Genomic DNA, 22,259 nt, shown 5'->3' with positions numbered 1-22,259 from the left:
GCCTGCGGCCTGCTATCTAACCCGGATGGCCTGGGTCCCTGACTGACGTGAAAGACTTTCTACAGAAAGCCTCGGGCTGTGTCTGGAGAAGAATAGGGCAAAGCAGCTGAAGAGCCCTGCACATGGCCAGGACGTGTTCAATTAGGGTGATAAGTCAGTTAAGTGGAGAAAACAGAAACACCAGGAAAGCATCTCTGCCCAGGAGCACGTGCAAAGCCAACACGGGAGCTCCACTCACAGCCACACGCCACCGACACGGGGAGCCTCCTGAGGAGACCTGAAGGCGCCGATCAGCACAGGCACAGAGGGAAAGAGCCCTAGAAAAACTGCTCCCGTGGTGTCATCCGCTGGTACCAGTACCGAGACACGAAGAACGTCTCCTCATCTTTTGCAAAGCTGCTATTCGCTAACTTGAGGACAGAAAACGTCCACCCCTCCTGCAAAGCGGTGAGCGCTCCTTAGAACCTATGAGAGCCTTTGGGTTTCCTCTGCTCTCTCCATGGCCAGGAAGTTCAGGGAGAAATTCCTGCTAAGAACTAGCCTTAGTTTACCTCCCAGAATCTTTCCTCCTTCACTGAATGATTCGTTGTTGGGGGCCTGGTTTGGTTTGGTTTTGCGGCATAATCCACAAACCATACAATTCACCGTTTTAAAGTGCACAGTTCACTGGGTTTTAGTATATTCACAGGGCTGTGCAACCATCACCACGATTTAACTCCAGAACGCTTTCATCACCCCAAAAAAGAAACTTCACACCCTTTAGCAGTCCTTCCACATCTGGCCCGACCTCCAACCATTTCAGGCTTTTTAATGAAGGATTTTTGGGGGGTTTTTAATGAACGAACACAGAAATTCAATGCAGAACCCAAAAGGACTAGTGCCCAGGCCAGGCCAATTGGAGTGAGGCCGGAAGATCAGGGACCAGCCCAAACCAGGAGGCAGCATCTGCCAGGACGCCTCCGCAGAGGGAATGCAAGTTCACCTGAGGAAGGGTGGGGGCGCTAACAAGTGGGCTTACTCAGAACTGAGAGTGTCCATCTGAAGCTCACAGTGTTTAAGGTGAGAGAACGATGAAAAGAAAAGAAACCTCCAGAAAGGACAACTGATAAATTCTTAAAGAAATGTGTGTGTGCAGGGACTAGCCTTCCATGTACTAAGCAGTATTCTCAAGCTAATTAAATAGGAGGGTATTGACACAGGAATACAAGCAGACACATGGAACACAGGAGAGAAATCCAGAAACAGACTCAAGAACACACGATCATTTCCAGCATGACAGACGTGGGAAATACCAGATGGACTCCTAGGGCTCCTGGCTGTAGGGCTGACCAGCCATAAAGAAAACAGTAACACCACATCCCTATCACACACCTTATAGCAAAATAAATTCCATGCAAATCCAAGAGTTTAATGTAAAAAATAAATCACAAATTTACTGGAGGAAAACATAGTGAAAAAATAATCTTGGCATGGGAAAGGCCTTTCTGAGCCTGACTTGAAATGACAATGATGTAAAGGGGAAGCTTGCTAAATCTGACTCAGAGCATTATGAATGTTCCAAGTGGTAAAAAATTTAAAATAAAGTAAAATAAAATCCCACCTATAAAGTCAAAAGACACACAACAAAGGGCAATATTTGCAAAACATCTGATAAAGGATTAATAACATACAAAGAACACTTAAAATCAATTTTTAAAAAAGGACAAAACTCAATACAAAAAATGGATACAGGATATTAATAAGTTCACAGTAAAGGGAATAGATATGGATAATAAACATATGAAAAGGTGCTCAATTTCACTCACAAAGGATTTGTAAAACTAAATCAAAATGAGACCCCATACAGATTGCCAACAAACACATGAAAGAATGCTCAACATCATTAATCATTAGAGAAATGCAAATCAAAACTACAATGAGATATCTCATCTCACACCGGTCAGAATGGCCATCATCAAACAATCTAGAAACAATAAATGCTGGAGAGGGTGTGGAGAAAAGGGAACCCTCTTGCACTGTTGGTGGGAATGTAAATTGATACAGCCACTATGGAGAACAGCATGGAGGTTCCTTAAAAAACTACAAATAGGGGCTTCCCTGGTGGCGCAGTGGTTGAGAGTCTGCCTGCCGATGCAGGGAACATGGGTTCGTGCCCCGGTCCGGGAGGATCCCACATGCCGCGGAGTGGCTAGGCCTGTGAGCCATGGCCGCTGAGCCTGTGTGTCCGGAGCCTGTGCTCCTCAACGGGAGAGGCCACAACAGTGAGAGGCCCATGTACCACAAAACAAAAAACAAAAAAAAACTACAAATAGAATTACCATATGACCCAGCAATCCCACTACTGGGCATATACCCTGAGAAAACCATAATTCAAAAAGAGTCATGTACCAAAATGTTCATTGCAGCTCTGTTTACAATAGCCAGGTCATGGAAGCAACCTAAGTGTCCATCAACAGATGAATGGATAAAGAAGATGCGGCACATATATACAATGGAATATTACCCAGCCATAAAAAGAAACGAAATTGAGTTATTTGTAGTGAGGTGGATGGACCTGGAGTCTGTCTTACAGATTGAAGTAAGTCAGAAAGAGAAAAACAAATACTGTATGCTAACACATATATATGGAATCTAAAAAAAAGAAATGTCATGAAGAGCCTAGGGCTAGGACGGGAATAAAGACACAGACCTACGAGAGAATGGACTTGAGGATATGGGGAGGGGGAAGGGTAAGCTGGGAGAAAGTGAGAGAGTGGCATGGACATATATACACTACCAAACGTAAAATAGATAGCTAGTGGGAAGCAGCCACATAGCACAGGGAGATCAGCTCGGTGGTTTGTGACCACCTAGAGGGGTGGGATAGGGAAGGTGGGAGGGAGGGAGATGCAAGAGGGAAGAGATATGGGAACATATGTATATGTATAACTGATTCACTTTGTTGTAAAGCAGAAACTATCACACCATTGTAAAGCAATTATACTCCAATAAAGATGTTAAAAAAAAGAGACCCCATTTCTCACACACTCGATTGGAAAAGATTGATAATACCCGTGTTAGTGCAATGCTACCAAATATCAAAATGCCAGTTTAAGTTTAGGAACTTGCCTTACAGATATATGTACTTCCAAACATGTGCAGGAATACGTGGAAAGGATACTTCACTGCGGTATGGTTTCTGATGGCAAAACTGGAATGAACCTAGATGTCCAGCAATAAGGACAGGTTGAAAATGTATGGTATAACCTTAACATGGAATAAAAGGCAATCAGAGCAGAAGGAATGATGGGTTTCCAGTTAAACAGGGCAGACTGAATCTACGAGCTCTTCTCTGTTCCCACTCTAAATTCCATTTAAATTTTAGTAAAGGAATAAAAGAAAACTATAGACCCTCCCCCTCTGCCCAAGGAGAGGCAAAATGAAAGGGGAAAAAGCAACGAGAGGGAGGAGCAAGGGGAGGGAGAGCAGAGAGGGACACAGCCCAGAGCGCTGGAACCTTCCACCTGCTCACGGAGCGGGCAGAAGCAGCAAGACCTCTGTGCCTCAGAACCCAGAAAATTAAGGAACTGAAGGCTCCAGGTACTGTGAACATAGGGCTGAGGGCGGAGGCTGTCAACCAGAAAGAGAGCGGTTGGACACCCCAGCCCTCAGTGGTTCGCCTAGCAGGAGAGGGTTTCTTCAGAGAAACTGAACTGAAGAGGTTCAGGGACCCCAGGCAGCATGGAGACCAGGGATGTCACGAGAGGCTGAAATGGGAGGTGAAGAGAAGGCTTCCTACTGAATGGTAAAGGGAATCATTTCCACATCCCTCCACCGCCCCACACATACACAAAACCCCTTAGGGTAAATGGGAAAGAGCTCTTCAAAAGTGTGATACGATGCCACCAACTGTAAAAGTTCAACAGACTTTAGAGGAGGAGGATGAAGAAATCAGTGGAAATAAGGGAAGGCAAACTAAGAAATTAAAAGTATAAAACATAGAGGCCCCAACATCCAACCAACCTGAGCACCAGAAAAGAGAAGAAAGAAAATGGAAGGGGGGGAGGATTAAAGAAATAATACAAAAAGGTTTCCCAGAACTGAAAGAAGGGATTTCCCAAATGAAGAGGCTGACCAAGCAAGTGCCCAGCACAGTGGAGGAAAAGACTCCCTGCAAATCAGCATCGTGGATGCTCATAACCTAGAGAGGAAGATGGGGAATGAGGACACTGGCCTCCTCAACAGCAACCCTGCATGCCCGTAGACAACAGCAACCCTGGCCTCAAGACTCTGAAGGAAAAGGATTTCCAACCAAGAATTATATACCCAAACAGACTAAGTCAACCAAACTCAGGATAAAGTTGAGGTAAGGATAAAGATGCTGCTGATAAGCAGGATCCCAGAGAACTTTACCTGCCGTGCACCCCCCTCAGGAAGCTGCTGGAGGACGGGTTCCAGCATAATGAGAAAGTAAACCAAAAGAGAGGAACACAGGAGAGAGGAGGATACAGGAAACAGAAGAGAGGCAAAGAAGATGCCCAGATATTAGAAGAGGAAAATCTCTGGATGGCCTAGGGAACCACTCTAGACTGGAGCAGGAAGTCAGAGTGATGTGGGACAGATGTCCACAAACAAGCAAAAACACAGAAAGGTTACGTCTGTGGATGTGCTTGTCCATATTTAGAGGGTCTTTCATCTCTGCAAAAGACTTGGAGGGATATATTCATAAATGCTACACAGAAAATTAAGAAAATAGAAAGACACCACAATTACTAACACCAGGAAAAACAAGAAGTTTGTAAAAAAGAAAGGAAATAGTCACAGAACCCTACAGAGCTCGTCTTTGAATAATATTTACATATTCACAATAATGTCAATACTGAATGCCAATCTAACCAAAACCTGTAATACAATTGCTTTAGGAGAACACAAGGTGAGAAAGCATGTGAGTTGGTTGGTTGATATTTTCAGGTAAAGCAATAATGGCATTAAATCCTCATCTACTGTATTAGGAAGCTGGTGGACAATGTCAGAAATTGGAAAATCAAAAAACAGGAGTGTACACATTATTTAGAGACATAAAGGAAATTAACAGAAGAAACAACTATAAGAGTTGAAGGTGATCAAATCTGAGGAAGAGATTTGGAGATGAGGAGGCATGGGCCAAAGACTGCTGTCTTTTCATTATGATTTTTATAACATATTTAACTTAAAAATTGTGTACATGTGTAACTTTGATCAAAAATTAAAATTTAGTTAATTGTGAAAAGTAAATCTACCCATTCTGACACAGAAACATAGAAAAACAAGAGGTCACACAGTGTGTAAATGGCAAGATTCCACATGTGTTGGGTTTTCAGGCATTTCACAAAGATGGTGATCAGTGCAGAACAATTGAGGAAAAGACACACAGAACTATTAACAATGAATGTCACAGAGGACTGGGCTGGGAGAGCAGGAAAGATGAATATGAGATTTTTACAATTTTTACTTCCTCAGTCCCTGTACTTTGATTTTTTTAACAATAAGCATGAAAAGGACTAAACAAGCAAACCTACAAAAACCCAAAAAGCAAACAAACAAAATCCATCTTATTTTACCATTGAAATTATTCCCAGATGTGAACACCAAAAAATTTATATTCAGTAATTCAGCCAGTAAATCGTAATTTAATTTAACATTTGGGAAGGTGAAAGTATAGAAATAGGTATCTATAGCCAGAACTACCCAGCATTTCAAAATATGTAGACAGAAACAAAATAACAAACAAACAAAACTGAACAAACGATGGAACACTGCAGTTATGAACAGTATTAGAACAGAATGTTGCTGTTTGCAAAGAAAGAGGACGTTTGCCATCTTCTGTACACATTCAAAGCCATAACAGAATAAGAGTATTGTCAGTTGCTTGAAAATTTTCTGCATTCAATCCTTCACCCCATATTGGTTGAGAGAGGAGGGGTCAGTTCTTGCTGATTACTTCTCAATGCACTTCTACTATTTGCACTGTCACTTCCATTCAGGGTAATGATGTGTGCTGTTATTTGCACAGATGGTCCCATGAGTTTTGAGACCACAACAAAGTTTCTTGCAGGAGTCCAAAAAGGAAACATTTAAGAATTCTCCAGACATTGATTTCTCTGTCTTCTATAAAAAATCAGTTATCTAATAAAAAATGGACTTGTCTCAGATTAAAGAAAAACTACAAAATAATAAAGAAAAAAAATCAGTGTGGTCAAATGAATGAAAAAGGGATCAAATTTTTTTTTAGTGAGGATCATTTTATATCATTAACAGCCAAGAAGTCAAATACAGTGAACTGTACACTAAACATCTGTGTTGAACATCTATTTGTTCTCTTAATTAACAAAACCATTTGTAATTTGTATTTGACATATAAGAGATTTTTATAGCCATTTATCTATGCTTCATGAGAAAATGTACTAGACAAACAGCATTTTCAGTTTATTTTTCTAAATAAATGTGTTGTTTGTATTAAAAAAAAAAAACAATAAGCATGAATTACTTTCTAAATAAAAAATACTTTCAAAAATTCATCCTCTTAAAAACAAAGTTTGTAATGGATAAAGAAGATGTGGTACATATACACAATGGAATACTACTCAGCCATTAAAAAGAATGAAATAATGCCATTTGCAGCAACACAGATGGACCTAGAGATTATCATACTAAGTGAAGTAAGTCAGACAGAGAAAAACAAATAGCATATGATACCACTTATATGTAGAATCTAAAATATGACACAAATGAACTTATTTAGGAAACAGACTCACACACATAGAAGATAAACCTATGGTTACCAAACAGGGAAGGCGGGAGGAGAGATAAATTAGGAGTTGGGATTAGCAGATACAAACTACTATGTATAAAATAGATAAACAAAAGGTCCTACTGTATAGCACAGGGAACTATATTCAATATCCTGTAATAAACCATAATGGAAAAGAATATGAAAAAGAATACATACATGTATGTATAACTGAATCACTTTGCTGTACACCAGAAGCTAACATAACACTGTAAATCAACTATACTTCAATTAAAAAAAATAAAACTACGTTTGTTGTTCTCTTTCCCATAAATTTTATTACTGTCCACATATATTTAGTATAACTTGTCCAGTTCAGAAGTGTGAGGAAATGCTGAATGTATTCGTCATCTCTCATTTCTGCCCAGGTCTGATGTCTTGATATTAATTATGCCTCTATTGGGGATGATACAAAAACTGGAGCCAAAACAAACCCCAAAGCTCATTGCTAACCTAAGCACTGACCCCATTAAGTGACAAACAGAAACAATCACTTTATCATCCTGCTACCGGCAGCTCAGCAGGACTACAGTAATGAGACCCAAGCTGGGGACAAAAATTCTAGAACCAGAAACTCGCAGCCCAGTCTTACCCAGCTGCCACTTGTGGGAACACATGGTCTCCATCATCCAGATGGGCAGGGCTGGCTCCAGCATGGCAATCCCCATGTTTGCAAAGCAGATGGACCCTTTAAGGGAGAAAGAAGGTTAGCATCCTTCTGTTTGGGGTCTCAAGTGTCCCCTACCATTTCCAAACACAGTTCAATCCCATGTGCCCACAACCAGAACAATCAGCTCAGATACCCAGAACGTCTACTTTTGTAAGAAAAAGACAAATAACAGGCCAAAGGGATAGTGGGGAGTGTTGCTTTTTAAATTATCATTATTACTTAAAACAACTAGAATCCCAGGATCATAAAGTGTGGAAGTGGAGGGAAGCTTAGTGATCACTGTGTTTAACCTTCCCAATTTATTAATGAAGAAATGGAGTCCCAATTTATTAATGAAGAAATGGAGTTCCACTTTATTAATGAAGTAACTTGCTTGAGGCTACTCAGCAGCTCAGGCTGACCATACACAGACTCAGGCAACCTGAGGCTCCTACACCTATGCTTCACAGTATAACAAACATAGATATTTCTAAAGATGCCCTTGGTTGCCCAAAATTCAAGTGTATTCAGTGCAAATATGCTGTTGAGGGAGTTTTGTTAAACCAGCTATACCTATAGGGTATCCATGCAAATATCCATTATCACTGTGTTAACCAGAACCCTTTGTAAATGTAGAACCACCTGGAAAAAATCACACATTGCTGTCCCCATTGTTCTGAGAGCTTCCTGTGCTGTGTGCGGTGGAAACTCTAATTTGCTAGACTCCTGATTCAAAGAACATTGTGCGATCATAATTAAGGTGTTTACATACGATGAAAGATTTTTTCATTCTTTGTAGCATTTAAAGACAGAACATAAAAATGACGCTGAAATGGCTGGACTCCACTCCCCCACCTATTCCGTGTTTTCTTAAATTCTGTATTTGTCTATTTGACGTTAATTACAGGGCTAAACTAACAACCAGAGTTGTTCACGTCTCCCCTGTGATCCGGAACCCATACTCTGAGTCCCTGCTTTATCTAACTCTCACCCACCTCACCAGTATCTCCTGCCCTAAATCCACCCAGGCAACTGGGGAGAGCACCCAGACTGGAATTATTTAAACTAGCCAATCCTGAACTGCTTACCCTCCCCTACCTTTCCCACGGAAACTCCACTTTCTCGTGTAAACGCCTCGGTTCTGGCCCGGGTCTTCCCGTCGCCCCTTTCTGCCTCCTGACCAAACCCGGTGCCTCCCCACGTGGCCCTGAGCGACGTGGCATGCCCCCTTTTCTCCAGAAACATAAGTAAGAAAATCATCCTTTGGTGGCATTAATCTCTCCATGTCATCTCGTCACTCAGTCGCCTCTGTAAACTAAACCCCAGCGGTACAAACGAGACACCGCCTGCCCCCCAGCTCCACCCCACACCCCACCATCCAGGCTGCCCGGACCTGCCGACGGCCTGACACTGCGTGCCGGCTGGATTTCTACATTTCCTCCCAGGGTGGGTCGGGGTGAGACAGTGACGGTCCAGGCAGCACGGCCTGCCCACACGTGTGCCCCAGGGTGCGGGGACTCGCATCTCTGGGTCCCCATCTCTCACCACACATGTCCTCACCCCCCAGCTCGGACAGCCAGGGCTCCAGGGGAATCTCAGCTCTGGAATGTTCCCTGTGTCTTGCTGGGGGCACAGCGAGGTCCCCCTGCATGAGGAGGTCACCACACCAGGCTTATAACCCTTTGGTCAACAGGCATGACAGACAAGGTCTAGACCAAGGCCCCTTATGTGTTGCCCTGGGCCAAACCCAGCAGTATACACCTTAACAAAAGCAGTCGGGGTTTTGAAAGCGGCTGAATCTGAATGCCCTCAGGCGGGGCGTGCCTCACCTCACCCAGGCTCCCCCCAGCCCTAGTGTCTGTAACTGCTGCTTAGACACACCTACCCCTACCTGGAGGGAACCCTGACCGGGCCTGAGGCCACACTGCATGGATGCCCTCTCCAGCCTGATGCCAAGGGCCACTGGTGACCACTGTGTCCAGGCCCAGGCCACGTAAGGCTAGTCCCTCACGAGGCAGCTCCAGGCCTGTGTCACTGGGGTGCTCTTGGGAGGTCCGCTGCTTGGGTGGATGCAGCCCATTATCCTCCCCAAGAGCCACAGAACCCCAGGGCGCCCTTTGAGCCCATCTCGGCCAAGAACCCAAAGGTGTCTTCCAGCCGCCTGTCCGCCGCTGCGCAGGATGCCCTCTGCAGAAAGAGAGACACCCCTTGGCCCTCTGGGGCCCTGCTGTCAGTCTCTATTCACAGGTGCCAAGGTGAATCAGAGCACCCACCTAAGGCACCGGCAGGGAGGCCATGGACCCATTCCAGAAGTCTAAGGCCAAACGACGACAGCCTCTGACACAAACACAGTGAGCAAGTTTAGCCCAAAACAATCCTCTGTGCAGGGCGTCTCTGTGACTCAGGCATCTTTGCCCCAGATGAAAAACAACAAAGGAGCTTGGCTGCGTCCGAAATTAATGACAGAAGAAAACCATTTCTTCTGGCGTGTAACCCCTTTGGGCCTTTTATGTTTTTCTACAGCCCAACGTTTCCAGCAGCAAAATGAACGCTGGTCCTCACCACCCACCCCACCCCCGCCTGGCTGGGAAGAACCAGGGGTGCTGGGGGAGCCCCACCTGCGGCGATGATGATGTACGGGTCCCTCAGCAGGGTGGTCAGCGGCGTCCCCTTCTGGCTCTGTCGGGACAACAGGGGTTAGAAGAGGCCACGCGGCCACCACAGCACCCACCTCGGCCCGCCGCTCACCTCCGGCTGCACCCGGGATGGCTGGAGCACGAAGAGCTGAATAGCTACAGGAGAAAAAAAGAAGAGGTGTGGCCCCCAGCACCTGCCCACAGGGGTGCCAAGCTCAGGGCCCCCGAGGTCACGGCCACGGGGTCCACGTGGACTCACTCACCTCCATCCAAGAGCACCAGGGCAGCCAGCACCAGGAACGGAGCTGTCTTCCCCACAAACTCGTACAACACACTCCCAAAGGGGGGGCCCACTACAAGGAAGAGAGAGAAGGGCCAGTGCCGGGCCCGGGACTGATGACCGCCCCCTGCTCTAGAACCATCTTGCATTTCTTCCTCTACTTTGTTCGAAACACTGCGTGGGGTGGCCACCCTACATTCTGTTCAGGACTGTTAAGTTGCCCTGGCAACTTCCTCCAAGTGGTTTCACACCTGAGACGTGGAATCACTCCCAAAGTAAAGGTCAGAGGAAATAAGACCCAACAGAAGTGCACAGGAAAATGGACCAGCGAAGACTTCATGGTCATGACACAGCAGCACAGACAGGGACTGTGGGCTCCCAGATGAAGGCCAGGAATGTCCCAGATGAAGGCCAGGAATGGAACAGAAAAGGGAGAGGACCTGGATCACTCAGGGAAGGTGTTTGCACCTGGTCTGGGAGCTCAGCCAGGGCAGGTGGAGGAGGCAGGCTCAGAAAGTGGGAAGGTCCTCAGGTGGGTGGTAACTCAGAGAATGTTCAAGAGGAAGGGCCTTGGCCGACCATCCTGTTCAAGACTTGGGTTTACATCTGGGCCCAGGAGGGAGGTCTGGGGAGTCCAGGTACTCCCAGGTCAGGACTCTTCCCACCATTTTTCAGAGGCTCCATGAAATTAGGGAAGAAACAGAGGACCGTAGTGTGAAAGGGGGCTCACTGTCCAATGCCAGATAGGCCCCTCCCCCCGGTGGCCCCCACAGTGGCCTTCACCCACCTAAGACCCCCATGGCCAGGCCTCCCAGGGCGATCCCCATGGCATTGCCTCTCTCCTCGTCAACTGTGTACACGCTGGCCAGCATGCCCATCCCTAAACAGGAAAGGAGCACGAGAATAAGCATCATGACTCGCCCTCCCCCACCCCCAGCCCAGACAGTGGTCTTGCCACACCTGCCAGACCAACAGAACATAAGGCCAAGCAGCATCCAACAAGAGAACCAACCACCAACCACCACCACCAATACCTAGATTCCCTGAATTATTCCAACTCATTCTGTAAAGGGCCGCCAGCCTGGGCAATGACGGTGGCCCCTCCAACAGATGGAAGCCCCGGGGCACTGACTTAGGCGTTTCCACACCTACCAGCTACAGAAGAGCAGGAGGAACCGATGCCCTGCAGGGACCTGGCGATCAGCAGGAAGACGTAACTGCGGGAGAAGGCGAACACTGCGGAGAGAGGGGCCAGGTCACTGTAGACCCGCTGGTGCTGTGGCCAGATCAGCTCGAACAGGGACCTCCCTTAACCCCATGGGGTATTTCCGTGTTAACCACCCTGTGCTTTTGCTCCCTGAAGACCTCTCCTATCAACTTCTTTCTGCAGTTGTTGCCAAAACACACCCCCCACCCCCACCCCACCCCTGGGCTGTGTTCTCAATTCCCAGCTGGTGGTGGTCAGAGCCCACCTGGTGACCCACACTCAGAAGGCAAACATCAGACACTTACTAACTGTTGAGATAAACATGATGCAGAATCCCGTGAACATTGGAATTGGATAGCCGATTCTGCAAAACAGAACCACAGTGAAAACCTGGTGACTGCTTTGTATTTTTATAAGCCTTTATATTGAGTCTCTCCTGCTTACCCTTTGGGATCAGGTGCATAAGTGTTCGGTCAACTTTTCTAAAAATTCATATAGTTGGTGCTTCCTATATGACCTTTCTGTGTTTGACTGTCTTGGAACGTGAATACATTTACGGATTGCCATTCTGAAATTTCTCTGGAATAAATGTTAATAAAATATCGGCAAGTAACCCAGAACACGTTCAAATACACAGCCCCTGTTTCCATCATTTTGTAAAAATGTCTTTAATTATAGTCTTTGCTAGAGCTTCCCCAAAGAAACAGCTGCAATCAAATGACTCTAGTAAAAGGTCATCAAGTGATTCAATGGGCAGCAGACGCAATGGCACTACATCTAAGGGGCATTAGGAAGCAAGGAAGTTTTCAGATCTGTCTTCACGTTGACCCCGATGAAGCCAGCTGAGAAAGACAGGCCTTGTTTTCTGTGCAAAAATGCAACATCCTATCTGCTCTGTAAGACCACCGTCTGTAGAGGGCTCTGCCACCAGGCGGACAGGCGAGGTGGGGAGACCTTGGCCTCCTGGCATCACACCCCTGCCTGGACACCTGGCCCTGCCACTTAACCCAGGCAAATCTCCCCTCAGTCCCGTAGAAAGACCACCACCCACCTCCCAGAGCTGGAGTGGGTATGAAGTGAGATATGGATGTTAAACTGCTACCAGGGCATCCGGAACAGAATAAGTGCCTCAGAAATTTTGTTTCCTCCCTCATTCTCTTCCTTTTTTCCTCTCTGTTTCTGCAGATTAAGCAAGCAGGTTGGTCCCCGCCATATGGACAGGGCATGAGAGTGAAGGCAGCTTCTTTCCCTCCCACCACACCTGGCCTGAGAGGGGCCAGCACTGGCTGAGCTACTGCCCTAAAGGAGATTTGTGTCAGCCCAGAACAGCCCCTGAGCATCTCCAGGCCTCATCTCCCTCCAGCCCTGGACCCTCCAGATCCTGTAGAGAAACCAAATGAGGAACAGGAACCCCGAGTCCCAGTCAAACAGCCTGGGAGGGCTCTTCTATTCCAGGCTTGGACAAAAAAATCATAACACAATACCTTCACCTTAAGGTTACACTCCATTCTCCAAGCACTTACACACGAGCTCAATGATTTGATAAGGGCAGACGACCACCTCCCCATTTTACAGTTGAGGAAACTGAGGTACAAAAAAATGACCTGTCTAGTGTCCTAGGGCTAATTTCACTCAGAGCCATTCAATCCATTCCAGGACTTTTTCTTGCAAACTTTACTACCTCCTCAGGTATATGCCAAAAGGCCTATGTGGCTCTAAATAGAACCCTTCTAAAAGTTCTGGGCACACTTACAAATTTTTTTTACTGCTTCATGTGCATCCAGAAACCAAACAGCATCACAAAATCATAGCATTCTCAGGCAGTCGCCCTCCCACAAACCCAGGCAAAGATTCCTCTACTGTGACCTGAAATGAGCTTGTAATTCACAAAGCAGGGCTTGAAGCCAATCCTGTGAACTAGGAAAGATACCAGAGTTCTGAACAGCAGTTCGGATGCCATCAAATGACAGCTTCTCCTGTCTCAACTAACACCGAGCTGACTGCTCTGTGCTCTTATTCATGTAGGAAAAGAAAGCCGTTCACAACACCAGGTCCAACATGGCACTGCTGGATACTGATGAAGGAAACTTCCAGGAAACTCAGAGAACTCACAGGCAGTTTATTTTCTCAGCAACTATTGCATGTCTGGGGGAAGAATGGACATACGACTGCCCTGGAATAAACACAGGCTTCTCATCCCTTTCAACATCCTACTTGGAAAACCATACATATGTCAAAGCTATTGGAATACCAGCAATATTATGTCCAGTCTACAGCCCAGCTACTGGCCAAGGTCACCTGGCAGGACACAGCTGAGGTGGGCTCCTTCTTACCAGGAGGCTCCAGCACTCCCAGAGACTATAAGGGTCACCTGTGATTCTCACCACAATTCCGTGAGGTAGCTGGCTTTATCCCTATGTTCAGATGGCCACATTGAGGCTTGGGGAGCTGCCCCAAATTCAGGGCAATGGGCATATCTCGTGTGTCTAAGGTGTGGCAGGGCCTGCTAGCATACACTTTGGTGGGGACACCAGTCACAAGAGCAGAGGTTCACATGGGTTGAGTGGAACCCAGGGTCCACAGTATCTTTTAAAACCAGGTGGCTCCGTACCCACAGGGCTGTGTGCTTATGGAAGATTCTTTTTACCAAGGCCAGGTGCTGTGTTTTCTTTAAAAATGCTGTAGCTACTGTTTTGTTTTTTAATTCCTTTGGGATTTTAATAAAGCATGAAGGGAATAGCCAAACAGCAAAGCTAGAAGGAAATTCAAAGGCTGGCCAGTCCAAACCCCCAACGTGGATGAGAAAGCCGAGGTTCAGAGGTGAAGCAAGCCAATTGCCTCCGATGCCACTGGGCTCCCGCTGCTTCCTTCTTGTTACCAGACACATGTGCCCTATGCTTTCAACATCGGCCAAGCCGCTGGCAGGGCTGCCCAGTGGAAAGTGCTGGGCAGCGTCCTTCCCTGGAGCTCAGCCCCATGGCCAATGTGGCCCAAGGGGCAGCTCCTGGCTCTCCACCCTCAGACTCCCCTGGCCCCCTGAACACCGACCTCAGGAGACTTGCTCAAGGCCCCAGGGTCACTGAGTGATGGGCAGGTCGGCACTGTCCTTTCTCCTTCCCCACAATGTCTCCTAAATGGACAGAACCCCAACTGACATTAGTCATAAATGTCTGATTCGGCCTCTTGTCCCAATTGAATGCCATCTCAATTAAAGGGCTACTAAGCAGAGCCACGTCTGATGTGGCAAACCTTTAACCAAATATCCCTTTATCACCCCCTCGTGAGTCATCCTGGCCCACAGTCATCTTCACAGAGCATCAGGGAGCAGTTAATCCAGTTGAATAAAAATAAAAATAATATATTTGAATCCTAGAAAAATGTGCAAAGCAGTAAAAGTTACATTCATTACCTATCCCTACCCAGTCAGCAGAGAAACCCCACTATGTCTCTAGATTGTCACTGGCAATCAGTACTTATTCTCTAATGCGACTAACTAGTTTGTCTTTACCACAGAGATTAATGTAAGCTCTCTTCCCAGGCTTGCTAAGACCTGGGTTCCCTCTGCTGTGGTAAGTGACAAAAGCAAGGACACAGAACAGGGGACAGGGAAGGGTACAAACTGTCACCAGATGAGACAAGAGGTGACATCTCCCATTTCAATTACCTCAACATCCTCCTAAAAGATGGGCAGTAGTAAATGGAGAGGTATTTTACATTTGCCAGGACACACTAGGAAGCTTGTGGTCAACCCTTTCATAAATAAAACAAAATTCTTAGGTTTAGCCCCTGGGTCTGTCTTTTTCAGCTATCAGATGTGTGGGGGGAATTACGCGAGCCTTGGATTTCTTATTCTCCAGGGTGTTCACCGACACACAGGTCATGTGAGGGCTTTGCTCCCGTGAGAAGTACCCAATTCCACGGCCAGCTTCTTCTGATTTTGAAGCAAAGACGCTGTCACACCGTCTCCACCACCCTAATGACATCGAGGATGGGAAATCCCTCTCCAGAATAGCTGGTTTCCCTGTCCACGGAGGAGCTTTTTGAAAAGGTCACTGCTTATTCCTACAAAGCCCACTTCAGACCAGCTGCCTGAAGCTAAAGGAAAAAAAAAAAAAAAACCCACAGTAGATTTTGTAGAGATTTCATGCCCTGCGGCTTTCTCCCTGTCTTTCAGACGTTAGCTAAGATTTGTGAGGAAAAATAACTGGCTTTCAAATATACTAGGTAACTATGGAAATAAATTAAGTCACTGACGCTGGCTTGATAAAAAGCAGGCCACTAACACAATGACAAGCCGAGGAGGGAACCATCCCCACCCCTGTTAACCCTTTCCCAAGCTGCCGGCTTCGTTTGGAATATCCTGGGTCTAAAGATGCAACTACTAGGTAAGCCTTACGTTAAGCAAGTGAAGATCATGATGCCTCGTTCTTAACCTGACTTACAGAAGAGAGAAATGTAAAGGTGGTTTTCACATTGTTTACCAGCCTGGAACATTCCTTTTATGTGTGTATGTCTAAAATCCACTTGCTGGGCCAAAAGACAACAGGTGTTGCTAGTATAAGTCCTTCTACACCCTTTTACTCACAACTGCAATCATGAAATGAATACTTAAACTGGAATTATAAAATAAGTCACACAAGCCTCAAAAGATGGCAGTCAGACCAAGCAAGGCACCCACAGGCTTTCGAAAGTGCGTTACTGGACATGTGATCACCACACTCGCCAAAATCAAAAGGTCCTTTGCTCCCTATCTGGTCACATCTTATTCAGTAAAAATATAGTTCCCAAAGCGTAAATGAAACAGGAATTACTTGTACCATATTAACAGCCAAATGAGCATTTAAATGCTTCCCAAGAATTGTCATTTTCTATTTTCAGGCTTTGGCATGAGATCTTATCCACTATTTAAAACAGACAGGCCGCCTGCGTCCTGTGTCACCACAAAGCCACTCACTCAGCAGCATCGTGACCATGAATTATGGGGCCCCAGGTTGTAACATGGGGGTTCGGATTATGACCTGTGTGATGCTGGGTGTCTCATTGCAGAGTGAGTCCCACTTACGGCTTTAGAAAGGAGCGGCTCCAACCAGCCTGTCTCTATGGAGCTCCCCTCCCATCTTTGGGGACGCAGGAGGCCTTTCTTTTCCCCACTATCAGAAGCACTGCAGAGACATTGGGAAGTTGGACCAGCTCACATCACGGGCTGGAAAAAGATATTTTTCTAGGGCCAGGGAGGTGAGGGAGGATCCATGTCCCAAAAATCAGGCTGATTTTTCCTAAACTCCCTCCCATTGAATAAAAATAGCACCCAACAACTTACTGTTTGGACCTTCCCTCATTCAGCCTGGCACATAGGGAGAGCCCGAGTAGATGCAAAAAAAAGCAGATTTTGACCTGCATTGTTTACATTTTGTAGCCAAAGGTACAAACTGTGTATCAGTAAGCAGATGAAAAGAACAGGAAGGAAGGAAGCCATTGGCCGGAGTGTCTGGACAAATGCTTTCTCCTCCTGAGTACCAAACCCTTTTGCCTATACTATACTAAGATGGGGGCTTCCCTGGTGGCACAGTGGTTGAGAATCTGCCTGCTAATGCAGAGGACACGGGTTCGAGCCCTGGTCTGGGAGGATCCCACATGCCGCGGAGCAACTAGGCCCATGACCCACAACTACTGAGCCTGCGCGTCTGGAGCCTGTGCTCCGCAACAAGAGAGGCTGCGATAGTGAGAGGCCCGCGCACCGCGATGAAGAGTGGCCCCCGCTCGCCGCAACTAGAGAAAGCCCTCGCACAGAAACGAAGACGCAACAGAGCAAAAATAAATTAATGAATTAATAAGCTCCTACCCCCAACATCTTCTTTAAAAAAAAAAAAAAATACTAAGACGGACCCAAAAGCTTTTGCTAAAGTCTCCTCAAGATCTGATGCTTCATGTTTTAACTACTCTTTAACCAGAAACATATTAACCAAGTGTAAAATGCTATTGTAAACTCACTTCTTTACAACACTGAAACCGTGAGTCACACGTCTTGTTGGTAATTGCGGATGTGACTGGCACAAATTACATCAGAAGGCTATTTGCAATGGCTCACGAAGGTAGAGTCTGTAGAGGGAAACGTATTTCTCACTTCTCTGAGCAGAGCCGTGGAGGGCCCAGAAATGCTGAAAGTCCCCAAATTCATATCTATCGGGCTTGGAAAATATTAGAAAAAATTACTTATCATGATCATTTTGGAGGCACAGCAGAGTTTGTTGTCCTACATCAATATTATAACCTGTTTGCATTTCCACATTACAAGGCAGTGCGAGAAGATGAAGGTTATTTTGAAATTTGCTGGAGAGCTGGGAGAAATCAGCTAGGGATTAAAATTTTGCCCTCAATAAGTTCCAGAGTGGATTACACACCATACCAATAGACTAAATCTCACAGGTCACTAAAGGAAATTCGTTTTCTCTTGGCAGATAATTTTTTGGGAGCCCCAAACATGAGCCTTAGGTGGCTGCAATGTCAAAGCATTTGGAGTATTTACTAGGGGTAAGGTCTCACTGGTTTTAAACAAGCTGCTGCCCGGTAGCATAAGCGAAGCACTAAAAACAAGAATGGGATATTTTTGTAAGCTTTTCATTTGCCATTTACGTTTGGAAGATTGGAACACTCACATCATTTCAGCCGAGTTTCTAAGTATTACACTGTGCAGCTAGTGACATTCACGTCCAAGTGATTGGCAAGGCGTTATTACAATAATGTCCTCAATTTTCCCATGTAGTATTTGAGCTGTTTGCTTTCTCAGAATACAAAACCCTGAGCTGTTTCCTGTAATTATACCAGATGCATTTTAAGAAGTGCTCTTAGTCTGGAGAAAAGAAAGAAAACCCTGTAACTATGAAGGTCTGTTTGGTTTTCCTCCTGAAGGACAGAGGAGCTGCCGAACATCACGGTGGTGATGGTGCCTCTCGGTGGGCTCCCAGTCAGCCCAGCGTCCTGCGTTAACTTGCTCAGGATTTTGTGCAGCAGCCTGATAACACTACACAGCAAACTGCAGGCTGGATGTGGCCTGGGACGGTTAAAATGGATTCCATGGCCCTACTCGGCGCGGAAAATCAAATCACAGAAGTTGAAAATGTGCTTCCATCGGACTCCCCATGAGTACGTCACCAGCAACCTGCATGCCAGAGGACAGCTCGCGCGGAGGAGGGCGGATCCCCTCTCTGAGCCCCTGCCAACGCCCCAGGCCTCCCACCCCGCAGAGTGGGCCCCGCTCTGAGAAGGGTCCCCTGCCTGGTTTAACGCTTCTGTTGTTGCCATCTTGAAATGCTTAATAATATTTTAATAGAAGGCCCAGCCAGCCCCGCTCCACCCTTCCCAAGGCCAAAGCCTGGTAAATGTACAGACCTCCCTGCTCCCAGCCTGCAGGGGGTGCTGGGCTGACCTGCTTAAAATTGCGCTCAGCTCCCTGACTCTGCAACTTGGCTTCGGAACCTCTAGTGGTTCCCAAGTGCCCCCCAAACAAGCCCCACTCCTCTCTCATCTAGCACATGGGGCCTCTTATAGCTCAGCCCCGCCGGGTCCCCCCAGCCCCGCCCTCCTCAGTTCACCCCGCCCCCTCTTTTATTCTCTTTTTTTCTCTAGTCCTTGTCTCGGTTCTTGCTACTAGGCCTGGTTCACAGGTAGGACTCTGGGCACCGCCCCATTTTTCACATTGCTGCCTTTGGGGTCACACGGTCATATAGCGGCCCACACCACCACTCCCACTCTACCAGCTCCCACTCTTTGCAGCTGACACCTCCTCCCCTCCTCTGCCAGTCCCCTGTCCTGTACTTGGAGTCCCCATATATCAGGCAGAGCTGGCCCGCCTCAGCTGTAGAAGAGCAAATACTTGCTGGATGGCCACCAGCAATGGAAATGTAAACAGTTATTCAAAATAATGTGGGTCCCAAAAGACTCCAGAACATTGAGATGAATATAAAGCTAGTTTGGGCAGCTTGAATTATCCAGGAAAAAAGCCTCTTCCCTTTGTGCATGTGGATGCAGCTTAGTGAGTGGCAGGGGAAGGACTGGTACACTGCCTAGGACCTCAGTGTCAGCGAGATGTTTCGTATACGCAGCAGGACTGCAGATCATGTGCCACGTTCCCCACCTGGCCATCCCCATGAGCACCGAGCACGCCAGCCCTGAAGGAAGCCACCTCAGCTGTCTATTAGGAAGTGCATGACCACAGGTGCAAGAGAAGAGAAAGCCACATGGTACATACAATCCCACAAGGATGGTCATGGTGGCAATGAAAAGCAAGACCAAGTGGGAAATCGTGATTGACTAAGGACAGAAACGTAAGGCGAAGGAGACTGGCTTTTTCCCCAGCTTTGGTTTTCCAGATTCTGATCAATGAATGAGAAGCAAAATCCCAGGGGGAAGTGATCTGGAACAATATAAATTGGTCAAACTTTTTGACCAAAATGATATAACCCACCTGTTGGTCAACAGTCCTATGAATGGGTTGGTGAGCAGCTGGACGGTGGCTTTCGAGGCAAACAACAGGCCGACCTGCACGTTCTCATTCAGGAGGTCTTTGTCTTCACTGGGACAGTCAGAAGGGGCAGTGGACCTGTTAGTCACTGTGCGCTGCGTGGTGGCCTCATGCAGCAGCGCCCCCTGAAGGCTGCCGGTGCTATTGCCGGCGACCACGGTGGAGTTGTCATAATAGGAGAAGATGTTCTGGAAGCCGCCGAAGGTGGAGGCTTTGAGCACTGGCTTCTCAGTCTGGATTTCTATAGCATCTTTCTCATGCTCGATGCTGTACAAGTAACTTGGGATGATGGGGACTGGGAACAAGAGCAGGAGAGTGGTGATTACACTGAAACCCTGCCCGGGACCAAAGCCAGCAAAACCGTAGTCTTGTCAAACGCTAAATGAGGCCCAGAGAAGTGGCACGTCTGCCTCGGGAATGGGACCTCCGCGCCGACACTGAACAATTTCACATTGCTCAGCTCTGCGAACAAAGCCCCAGAGGCTGTGAGAGCTCTCAGGGCCAGCTACTGTGCAGACCTGACCCACCCCAGAGATCCCTGTTCTTTGTGGGCTTTCCCATTACAGGGCTCCTTCACAGGAATATTTTAGGAAAGCAAGATTCGGTCTGAAGTCTAATCAGTGCTGACCTGGGGTCAACCAGTGCTTCTCAGAAAGAGGCTAGAAAGACCTTTAAGTGAATGAATCAAGGAAACAGAAATCTAAATTTCATTAGGTGTCTTAGAAAAGAATAAACCTGCAGGAAGTAATAATTCAGAAATTCTGCAGCAGGCCCACTTCATCTTTCCATTACTTGAGTGGGAAGCTTCAATGTTTCATACAACCTGGAAGATTTGAGACTTCTTGAGACTTTCGTAGAGGAAACGAAAAACTGATGTACTGGAAGCTCTGGGCATGTGCATCACAGAGCATTCAAGACAAAGGAGGACTCGGGCCCTTGTTACTGAACTCAGATGAGGGCCCCCCACCCCAGCTCTGATATTCCTGGAAGTGAAACCCTGACTGTGTGATGTTCTGAAAACCATCGAGAGAGAACCTTAAATGGAGAGAAGGGAAACAACCCTTTAAAAAATCATTTTTTATTCATTAAAAATTGGGATATTTTTAAGGAAAAGCATGTCAAATCTGTTGCTGTTAATGGTGCTAATTAAGAGAACTGGATGTCAATTATTTAGTTTTTCAAAAATCCATTACAGGAAAAAGATGAAAACCAATGCTGTTAAAATTGCTCTTGATGTGGGTCCTGTAATGTCTCCATGTCAAGTCATTTGTGGAATCACTGCCTTTAAATGTCCCTTCCTTTTATGCAGGGAAGGATTTTGACCTGTTCCTTGAGGTGATAGACCACATTACTGACCCACCTTTCTGGGTAGCATAATAATTATCATGACATTATTTTGAATCCTGGGACTTGCTCCTCCTTAATAGATATTTTTTTAATCGCGTTGAAAGTGACAAGGAGAAGCAGAAAATTATCAGGAGGAAACATAAGTCCTGGGTTTTATCTGCTGTCACATTTTTTGACCGGACCGCCAGGAAAACGAAGCCACAAACACGGCTACTAGCCTAGACGAGGCAGTCTTGGGGGATGTATTTTTGCAAAACGTGTTCTCCAACTTTCCCGAACCGCGCTCGGGTAAGCGGGACGCCCTGGGAAGGGGTACCCGGGTAGGTGGGGGGAGGGCGCCCGGTCCGTACGTACCCACGACGGTGAGCAGCATGTTGTCCAGCAGCAGCGCGAGGAACACGATGAACAGGATGAGCTTCCGCGAGTGGCGGCTCTCCTGCAGCCAGCGGAGCAGTGCCAGCTCGCTCAAGGCCATGGCTCCGGGGCTCGGCTCCGGGGCTCGGCTGCGGGCGCGGCGCGCGGTCGGTCAGGGGCTCTGCCGGGCTGGGGGCTCCCCCAGCCCCAGGCCCCAGACTTCGCCCGGCCCGGCCGCCGAAGGGGCGCTCGGGGAGAGGCGCGCACCGGGCGGCGCCGGATGGTCCCGGGCGTCCCACCCTCGGCTTACCTTCGGCGAGCGCGTTCTCACCGGCACCTGCGCTCCTTGTTAATAACGCCCGCGAGCGCCGTCTGGGCCGGATCCTGGGCGCCGCCCGGCTCTCCGCCGCCCCCGCGGGTCCCACTTCACCCCCTGCGCGCTCGGAAAGTGCCGCGG

At 47.1% G+C, this 22,259-nt stretch overlaps 1 protein-coding gene across 1 annotated transcript in view; it reads right to left on the bottom strand.

Moving 5' to 3' along the window:
- The window catches only part of SLC18A2 (solute carrier family 18 member A2), a gene marked incomplete at both ends in the record, with an annotated part of 37,209 nt that extends 15,286 nt beyond the window's left edge, over window positions 1-21,923 (bottom strand). Inside the window, 9 exons of the mRNA XM_079707692.1 lie at window positions 7,401-7,496; window positions 10,076-10,136; window positions 10,206-10,249; window positions 10,357-10,446; window positions 11,161-11,253; window positions 11,526-11,609; window positions 11,886-11,944; window positions 20,045-20,396; window positions 21,803-21,923. Coding sequence (XP_079563818.1) covers window positions 7,401-7,496; window positions 10,076-10,136; window positions 10,206-10,249; window positions 10,357-10,446; window positions 11,161-11,253; window positions 11,526-11,609; window positions 11,886-11,944; window positions 20,045-20,396; window positions 21,803-21,923 — 1,000 coding nt within the window. The remainder of the gene's footprint in view (window positions 1-7,400; window positions 7,497-10,075; window positions 10,137-10,205; window positions 10,250-10,356; window positions 10,447-11,160; window positions 11,254-11,525; window positions 11,610-11,885; window positions 11,945-20,044; window positions 20,397-21,802) is intronic.
- Window positions 21,924-22,259: the final 336 nt, after the last annotated feature.

This window comes from Hyperoodon ampullatus (assembly GCF_949752795.1).
Source record: "Hyperoodon ampullatus genome assembly, chromosome: 1".
NCBI classification, from domain to species: Eukaryota; Metazoa; Chordata; class Mammalia; order Artiodactyla; family Ziphiidae; genus Hyperoodon; species Hyperoodon ampullatus.
Note: the sequence above shows the minus strand (reverse complement) of the source record. Positions and strands in the feature narration are given on the sequence as shown.